Below are 10,209 nucleotides of genomic sequence, written 5' to 3'. Positions count from 1 at the left end.
GTTTGAAACGAACTGTACAAATCCTTGCAAAGTAAAAACAAAGATCAATCGAGCGGTGTTCTTTTACCTAGAGCACCTTTTGTGATGCAGGCTTGGTTGTAAAATAAGGCCTACCAACAGTGATTGCAAGGCAGCGGTACGGAAGTTTTGATGGCGGATGCAGGGAAGACTCCTTGTAACGGTAAAGAGAAGGTATGTATAGCAGAGGCAAATATCCAGTGATCTCCTGAAGAATGGCTTGTACAAAGCAAGGACTGACTGGTTTTCTGGTATTCTTCAATGACCGACGAATTTTCCATTGCCAATTTAAATTTCCTTGTCAAGATAATCGTGGAAATTGTCCTCATTGCTTGCAGTCAATACATATCACATCACAGCAGTTGGTCACGTGGGCCTGGCCCGAGGTTATTGCTATCTGCTTAGAACTGGAGAAAACAGTTTCGCATCAGCGATTAGAAAACACCGCCGATTAGCTGTCGATCCTAACAGTTACTAAATTAACATCCATGCCGTTTTAATGCGGCGAAATAGGATAATTAGTTGATTTAATTAGGCCAATTTCGATATATTAAGATCCTAACATGTCTCTGAGGCTTTAGGGGACTAATAGACAATAAATTGAGGTGGTGTAGGAACACGCATAAACAATATGCTTGTTTGCTTAAGACTCGGACTCGTGGTAAAATTGTTTTAGGTCAGAAAATGTCATGTCTGCAAAATTATTATTATCCTTTTCGGAACTGAAAGTAATATTAAGCCCAATTGCCTTGTTACAAAAAGCAATTCTCCCTGACGTGTGGTATTTTCTGAACCATTCGACTTGGAAACACGAGCTGCCTAAGTCAACCACCACGCAAAGAAATCCAGATGGAATAATCTAATTATTTTAACAGAACCTGCTAGTCGTTCAAAACCTGTCTAAATCCTATACGAAGACACTTCCAAAATGCAATGAGGCGCCGCCATTTTGGTAACAACCACACACTGCTAGGCTACTCACTATCTACAATACAGTAGAAGGCGAGGAACGTAACCAGTGAGACTACAGCATTTGTGTTAGAACGCAAATAGTCTTATTTTTTTTTTTTTTTTGTAATTTTTATTTTTTTTCAACATTTTGGGTTATAATACATACAATACAACACAAGACATAACACTAGTTACAATACTTACAATACGTCATAACTACAATAGATTACATACAACAAATTATAATTACTAATCGTAGCCTAATTATACCTAAAGAATATACAATGCGTTGTTTACAATAGTGCAGCTACCCAAATACAGAAAAAAAAAAAAAAAAAAAAAAAAAAAGAAAGTAAGTTAGTGACATGCTGAGAAGGAGAAATTACAAATTAAGCTCAACTATTATTAAGAGATGGCATTAGTTTTTCCCACTTTTTGTAATGTTTATAAAGTTGGTTATTTTTGGTAGCTATTTTTTTTTCAATGTAATAAACGGTTTTTGTCTTTGCTAAAAATATTGTTAATGTTGGTTTAATTTTATTTAATTTACATTTATAAATAAAAAACTTTCCTAGCAGTATCAAGTGATTCAGGATAATAAAGTCTTCGTTGTTGTTGAACACTCCAAACAATATATTTTCAAATGTCAAAGTGACCAAAGATACATTCTGGTTTGAAAGCCAAGAAGAAAAAGCCCGCCAGAAGTCTTTTGTTGTATCACAATAAAAGAGCAAATGTTCGAGGGACTCGACCTCTTTCAAACAAAAGGTGCACATTGGTGATTCAATCATTTTAAAACGGAATAACCTCTCATTTGTGAAAATTATATCGTTTAATAATTTATATTGGAACTCTCTAATTTTTGTTTCAAGTGTGACAGTGAATGGTAAAGAATAAATTTTTTTCCAGTCTTCTATAACCTCTGGATATTTGTCCTTCAACTTCCTTTTGGCGGTTGGAGGAGTTTGTTTCTTTGTTTTAAATCCTTTATACAAAAGTTTTGAAGAGGCTTTTAACAGATCCGATTTGGTTTCGTCGATATAAATATACACTGTATCCAAATGCTGTTGAGGATATAGTTGCTGATGTTGAATATGTGATTCTTTGATAATTAATCTCCATTCTTTTGGTATGGCATCTACAATTCCTATTAATTTGAAGTACTGGATTGGAGATAGATTCGCTTCCAACACTTTAGGGCTTTCAAGAAATTTACCCGTATCGGATAACAAGTCACCAATTTTAACAATTCCTTTAGTAAACAAATGTTTTTCAAAAAGAGATTTTCCGTGTATCACAATATTCCTATTATTCCAAATAATTTGGTCTACAACATCCTCATAGGTGGCTACCTTGGATTTCTTTAAATTACGAAATGCCTCTAGACACTCTTTGTAGAATATTGGAAGATGAACCGGTAGTTTACTAGTTTCAAAATCACAGAACAGGATGAGTTTTCCACCTATATTTCCAAAAAAGAAATCATCTAAAATAGTTTTCCAAGTGCTGTTGCTCTCTCCTAGATACTTTTTTAAGATCATCACTCTTTGAGCCGATATCATGGATTCAATATCAAGCATTTTTAGTCCTCCATTTTCAATATCATTGATAAGCGCGGTCCGTTTAATTTTATCGTTACCTTTCCAAATGAAACCGAAAATCAGTCTGTTTATCTCCTTGACAAGATCGTTTGATATTGAGATTGCAGTCGCTTTACTCAAAAATTTTGGAATAATGAAGGTCTTAACTATTTGAATCTTACCAATCAGGGTAAGACCCCTCCACTTCCACATACTCAGCGTTTTTTTAATAGATTTGAATATTGAGTCGAAGTTTGCTTTGTCTCGTGATGGTTTGTGATAGTCAAAAACGGTACCTAATATCTTGATTGATTTTCGCACTTTGTGAGTAAAGTCATTTTGTACTAGTTTATGTGGGCCGATACCAAAAACTTCTGTTTTATCGTCGTTAATTCGGAGACCAGAATGCAATGAAAAAACCTTTAAAGTTGTACAAAGTCGCGAATATGCATTTATGTCTTTTAGAAAACAAGTCATGTCATCTGCAAAAAGCGTGAGTTTGATCTCCACGTTTTTGACCATTATTCCTTGTATGGTTTTATCCTGCCTGATTTGACATGCGAGAACTTCCAAAGCTAAGATGAATAATAAAGGTGATAGAGGGTCACCTTGTCGTACACCACGATGGATACAGAAAAGGTCTGTAGTAAAGCCGTTATTTAAGATACAGCTGGATATGTTTGTATAAAATGTTTTTACCCATTGTAAAAAATACGGTCCAAAATTGAATTTTTCCAATACTTTAAATAGATATGTATGGTCCAGAGAATCAAATGCCTTTTCAAAGTCAATTGCCATTAGAATACCTGTTGTATTTGTGAGTTTTGCCAATTCAAGTAAATCATCGATTGTTCTAACTGCATCAAATGTAGACCTTCCTTTGATAAAACCATTTTGATTATGGTGAATAAGTTCTGGCAGGATTGGCTCCAGCCTTCTAGCAAACGCTTTGGATGCAATTTTAACATCTACGTTGATCAGTGAGATAGGTCGCCAGTTCTTTATAAATCGTCTATCTTTATCTTTTTTCTCCAATAGGGTAATCATTGCCTGCTTTTGCGAAGTTGATAGTTGCCCGTGTTGGTGAGAGAAGTTTAGAGACTTTTCGAGATACTTTGCAACCACGTGCCAGAACGCCAAGTAAAATTCCACAGTTAAACCGTCACTTCCAGGTGTTTTGTTTTTCGGAAATGTCTTCAATGCTTCGTACAGTTCGGATCTAGTAAGTTGTTTATCTAAAGTCATTTTCTCTTCATCAGACAATTTTTTAGTATCCACTTCATTAAGGAAACGATCAATTGAATTCTCACCTAAATTATACGAGTCTCTATCATAGAGTTTTTCATAGAAATCATGAATCTCTTTCATTGTTTCTTTTGGGTCTGTTATATATGAATCATTATCCACGGATAATTTCCGTATACATGTCTTTTTCTTTTTAGCACTTTCTAAATTTAAAAAATACTTGCTATTCTTTTCGCCCTCTTCATACCAACTCACCCGAGATCTTATGATTGCTCCTTGTGTTATATAATCATAATGGCGTTCGTATTCTGATTTGAGAACTTCTAAATCGCAGAGATTTTCAGCACTTGGGTGTTCGTCACATTTTCGCTGACACTCTTTTAATCTAATTTCCAAATTTACCAGCTCTGACCTTCTCTCTTTTGCTTTCTTCTTACTATAACCAATCGTTTCATAGCGTATTTTATATTTTAAATAATCCCAGGTAACCCGCGGGTCTTCGATTTCTCTACTTTCGTCTACCCATTCACCGATTTTGTTTCTAATTAGGTCTACATATTCTTTATCTTCTGACAAACTTGCATTGAATTTCCAAAAAGACGGTCCATAGGTTGAGTTCTCTATACCATTAATGTACAACGTAATGGCGGAATGGTCAGATCTAATAGCAGGGATAATATCGACCTTATCAACCTCTTCCTGTATATTATTTGATATCAACCAATAATCTAACCGCCGTTGAATCATTGGAGTTTTCTGTCTCCAGGAGAAACGTTTTAATTTTGGGTTTCTGATTCTCCAGATGTCTATTAGGTCAAGAGAAAAACATAGATTTTCTATCTTTTTGGACGATTCTTTCAATTTTGGAGATCCTCCCGATCCATCCAAATCTGGGTCGCGGATAACATTAAAGTCACCACCTATTATTATTTTGCAATCAGTGTCAATTTCCAATTTGTCGAATTCGTTCTGTATTTCGTCGTAAAAGATGCATTGTTCGTTGGTCTTATTTGGCGCATAGATATTCAAAAATAAAAAAGATTGACCTTGAACAAGACCTTTTAGAATGATATACCGACCTAGATTATCTTGTTTACATACCTCAAATATACAGTCAAGCCCTTCTTTGACTAGTGTTAAGACACCTCTGCTGTGTTCAGAACCATGACAAAAAAACAAGTCTCCTCTCCACTGGGATTTCCAGGTGTTTTCCACCTCGGATGTGCTGTAGGTCTCTTGTAGAAAAATTATATCAGCTTTATCCTTCATACACCAATGAAAAAGTGCTTTTCGTTTATCAAAAGATCTTATCCCCCGAACATTTAAGGATAGGATACCAAAATTTAAATTAAGTTTTGTAACTTTTTAAGGACATATTTAAGTGAAAAGGCGAGCAGTTGCAGAGAATGAGATAGTAATCTTTAGTAGATGAGCTAATGAAAAAATTTGCATGTCTCTTGAACAAAAAAAAGGTAAAACTAATTAATATTGAAAAGGAAAAAGAAACAAAAGAAAAACATTTATAACACCTACAACTACAATTGAACATGTATGTAAAACAGTAGCCAGCGATAAAAGCTGTTAATTGCGCTACTAATGGAATAGGTCTTGCACGCATTGCGCTAACTAGATGACACGCATGCAGCTCCATTTTTAAGAACAAGTGTGAATGAGGCTTACATGTTATGAATACCTAGATAGAGAGTTTCTGTTCCAAAGAAATTAGAAGATTCGTATACCCTCAATAAAAAGTTTGTCCGGCTCTGATCTTTTGAAGAACGCCGATTTTCCGTCTTCTTTTGCTTTTTTGAACTTAGGCATTAATTCCTTTCTGCGGTCCACAATTTCTTTCGGAAGGTCTGGCGATATTCCGAAACCAGTTCCTTTCAGCTTTCTTGCACTTGACATGACTCGCTCTCTGTCGGAGTATCGCAAAAAACGTGCGATTATTGGTCTTGGTTTTTCTTGCGATGGGTCGCGCTTGCCAATGCGGTGCACTCGTTGATACTCAAAAGAATCCGCCTCGCTGATGTTAAGTTCCTTCTGTATAAAGCCAATTAACACCTCTTTGACATTTTCTTCTGAGAGGTGGAAAGATTCAGCAATGCCGTAGAAGCGAAGGTTTTCCCGTCTTTGATACACCTCCATATACAACTTCTCGTTTCTTAAGGCCTCGATCTTTCCCTTGAATTTGTTTTCGGTGTTTACTGTATTTTCTTGGATAGTTTGTTCCAGAAGCTTTACTTTCTTCTTTAAGTTTTCTATCTCTGTATTTGCGAACGACATTCCTTCATCTAACACCTTCAGTTTTGTTGTGGCGTCCCTGCTGAAGCTTTCAAACTGCTCAGCTTTATCCTGTAACTTGTTAACCTTTCCATCGACCACTTTCACAAAACCCTCAAGGATGTCCAATTTCTTTTCCATGTTGTCTAACTTCTGCAGAACAAGGTCTAGCTTCGGCATTACAGAATTAGCCAACTCCACGACAGCGGCGGTTTCGTCTTCTTCGCTCGATTGCACCGTGTCAGACATGTGCAACTTGACTTTGGCTTTCTTCTCCAACGGTGAAAGGGATTCTTCTTCCGACGAGTTGGATACACTTCTCCAAGTTGGCCCAGTTCTCTCTACATGAGTTTTTCGTCTGAACTTTTCTCCTTTTTCTGCCATGTAGAGGCCTCCATATACGAATTTTGAACGGAGCTAGCAAAAACACGTCTATACTCTACCCATGCTCGGCCCAATCCCCGCAAATAGTCTTATGTTATCGATAGAAACACGGAAAAATTCGCCTATTTTATGTAGAAAACACTGCTTGAATGTGAGGAAAATAACTCGTTTATTTTGATTATTGAGATGTCAATTCTCCTCTTTTGTTTTTATTTTATATCAATAATGTTAATTTCTTGATGTCGGTTAACGTTGGAAACTAACATGAATTCTTGTTTGCTTATTTACTTTGGCTCGACACTTAAATGCAAGATCATAAAGCCAGAAAATAAGTCATGTAAAGAACGATTAGGCATTTATTATGATTGGTATATTGGTTTATTATTACCTTCTGCTCACTGATATAAGGCTGTTTGATTGAGGAAATGAAGATTTGCATGATGAAACAGCTCTAGTATTTCGCCAGTATTACGCTAATGAAAACGGTTAAAAGAAATGCCAAAGAGGAAGTTGTCAAGCTCCGGAAATTGATATTCACTACACCAGTAAAATAGTTCCATAAGAATTAATCTGTCATCTTTACTTACACATTTGCCTTTTATCATTATATTTCACGTAATTGTGAGTACATTTCTTTCATCGTTTCCCTTAAATTGCTTGTCAACTCGAATTACTTAAATTGGCTAATCAGTGCAAAATTGGTTCGTTCAAAACCTAAATCAAGCAAATGCACCATCATGTTTTTTAAAAAAACAGCCAGGCGCATGAAAAATTATAGCGACAACAGCAAAGGGAATTAATTATTGAACATCTGTGTTCTCACGTATTTGCATTCTGCTGTGACATATTTGATCTGGCTAAGACGGGAAAACGTCCTTCTTTATGAAAAACTCGCTGGTCTTTTTCTTTTTCTTGTTTTTTGTTTTTTATCTTAGTCATTAGGTAGAGGAATGATGGATGTCTCGAGCAATTTATCATTTCAAATGACGAAATAAATTGGAATGGTAACTAAAGTTTAACTCGTTTTATCATGTTAGACTGACAAAATGAAATGCATCACTGGAGAAATTAAACAGTCAAATTGAAAGTTGTTGTATCTAATATGAAGGCTGCCTGTAAAAGAAAACACTGTACGGAAATCAAATGGACAATGCAAACTTTTTTTTCTATTGCTTGAATTTGAGCAAGTCATTCCTCATGGAAAATGGCCCAGGTTTAAAACACTGAAGTTTTCACGATAGAAAATCGAGCAAACACACCAATTTGCGACTTTATAGGTTAAAAAACAAAGGAGCTAAACGAAACTCCATTTGAATACAACCTTCATGTCAAGCTCCATATGTTTATTCATTAATTCTTAACCTAACAAGTTTGACAAACACAGAATCTGTCTGATCGTGTTCTTTACTTCTTGTTTCACCTCTTTGATCCTCCAGCAATAAAGAACTGGGTTGAGGGATGAATTTAAACAGACAAGAGTTACCGTTGATTCCCACATGACATCAAGAAACGGAGATGATCCTTGATTAACAATTATACCTATGACTATACTGTATGGCAAATAGCAAGCTATTAATGTAACTTCTACCCAAATTGCAGTAGTCACTGTTTTTCTGTATCTTGCAACATTGAAGGGAAATCCTCCACCGTTGGGCTGTCCTTGTTGATGCTGAATATGTGTTTGATTTTGGCGAAGCGCGAAAAATATTCTCAAATAACAAAAGAGTGAGACAAAAATGCAAAGCAATATTAATGCAGAGTTATAGCTTTTTCCAATGGAGAATTCCCAAATCATCATCACAGCGAAAATAAGGCTGACAATCCAAAAAAAAGTAACCAATACTAGAATTCGCCTCACAGTTACAATTTGTCTGTATCTTAATCGCAGTAACAGAGCGAGAAGTCTGTCCACACTTATCGTGGCCATTAATAGCAAAGAAACTGCAGACAGAGTTGTAAAACTTACTGCACAAATCCTTGCGATGTAAAAACAACTATGTTCAGTCAAGCGCTGTTCTTTTGCCAAGATTGCGTGATAAGCAAGGCTCGGCTGTAAAACAAGGCCTACGAACAGATCAGTGGTTGCGAGGCAGCGGTACAGAAGTTTTGATGGCGGATGAAGGGAAGACTCCTTTTGCAAAGCAACTAGAATCAGCGTATTGCCAAGGATGGTAGTAATGGAAAGGAAAACCAACACAACAGAGGCAAAAATCCAGGGATCTCCGGATGAATGGGTTGTACAAAGCAAGGACTGAATGGTTTTCTTGTATTCTTCAATGGCAAATAAATGTTCCATTGCTAATCGATTTTTCGTGTGCTGAGATAACGAATTGAAATCGTCTGCAATGCTTGCCGTCAATTTACTTTATGTCGTCGTGGTTGATCACGTGCACTTGGCCCGAGGTTCTTGCTGTCTTCTTTAAACCGATTTAAACAGCTTTTTCTCAGGAATTATCAAACAAAGCAGAACATTGGTCGATCTTGACAGTTACTAAGTTTACATTTATATCGTTTAAAGGCGGCAGTTTTTCCAGGCGAAATAGCATAATTGATTGATCTAATTCGATACACTGAAATTCTATGAGGGCTGTGAGCATCAGGGGAGTAAAACTAAAGAATACAAAATGGCGTTGATGCACGCGTAAAATAGTTCTGTTTTTTAAATCTCCTTAGCCTTGGGCCCAACGTGGCATTTTAATAAACAATTATTGGATGAGGTTTTTGTGATATCCAGAATAATCAAGGTCGAGGTAGGGGTTACCCTTACCGAGACATTGATTATTCTGGATATCACAAAAACCGAATCTAATAATTGTTTATTATAAATTAAACGGAAAACCAGGAAGTTAGGTTTTTGCTTTTTCACTGACGGCGAGCAACACAAAGCGCGCGCGCGAACTTGACATGATTAACCTTAGAAATTATGCACCACGGTCACACATGACATAATTACCCGTGACCTTGAGTGTCCTTGACATGTCGTGATTATTGTGTAATCTGCGGCCAGATGACGTCACGTACTTAATTAACAAAAGAAGATGTCCTCCAAGTTCTAATATCTCCCATATATCCTTGAGCCAACCTTTACGCGTATCTTTTTTATTTTTAAAACAGTCTTCACCCCAGGCGAGCTCAAATTCCCGCGAAAGCATATTGTTTTCACTGACGTCCGCATATCACTTCTAAAAAAAACATGGCGGCCGAAGTGGCAAGTTTCGTCTTGTTTCCTACTCCCATATTCCTGTTTAATTCGGTCCAGAAGGCTGTATTTACAGGCGAGAGACCCTGGTGTCTAACTTATTGCTTGTTAATAAATAACTTGATTGACCTCGAGCGTTGGAATCCAGAATTATCCCTCGCGGTGAAGCTTTGTAGTAAAGCTGTTTTACCAGCTTTGTCGTTGTTTTTAATTTGTTCCTTTCGCAGTGACTGTCCATTTGTTTTCGAGGCGCTTTAGTCATTACAAGAAGTCTTTAGATTTCGCTCTAGCAGGCGACGATGCGAGTTCGGGTGAAAGCGGTAACTCGGCGATGATGATCATGCTGTGAGGCTCGACCTAAGGGAAATCCTAGGAAGAAAACTTCAGGGGAAAACGAAGTCCATGTTAGCTGAGGTTGATTTACTCAAAAAGTGGCATTCTGAACTTTCTGTTACGGGTTTCAGCTGCGAAATATTAAATCTAACGACCAAACATTCACCACTTGCGGAGACCGAGCCTTCCGCTCATTTTCCTGAACGTGTGCTTGTT

At 36.8% G+C, this 10,209-nt stretch overlaps 1 protein-coding gene across 1 annotated transcript; it reads right to left on the bottom strand.

The window, feature by feature from the left end:
* Nucleotides 1–5,510: 5,510 nt before the first annotated feature.
* On the bottom strand, nucleotides 5,511–6,540 carry LOC145502747 (uncharacterized). The gene has a single exon (XM_081482107.1). The coding sequence runs from the start codon at nucleotides 6,459–6,461 to the stop codon at nucleotides 5,517–5,519; it is 945 nt and encodes a 314-aa protein (XP_081338233.1). The 5' UTR covers nucleotides 6,462–6,540; the 3' UTR covers nucleotides 5,511–5,516.
* Between the last annotated feature and the right edge of the window lie 3,669 nt (nucleotides 6,541–10,209).

This window comes from Orbicella franksi, chromosome 11, assembly GCF_964199315.1.
Source record: "Orbicella franksi chromosome 11, jaOrbFran1.1, whole genome shotgun sequence".
NCBI lineage: Eukaryota > Metazoa > Cnidaria > Anthozoa > Scleractinia > Merulinidae > Orbicella > Orbicella franksi.
This window is presented reverse-complemented; position numbering and strand designations above follow the sequence as displayed.

Bases quoted from the DNA above. Each gene is read 5' to 3' on its own strand.
- LOC145502747 (XM_081482107.1), bottom strand. From the start codon at position 6,461: ATGGCAGAAAAAGGAGAAAAGTTCAGACGAAAAACTCATGTAGAGAGA.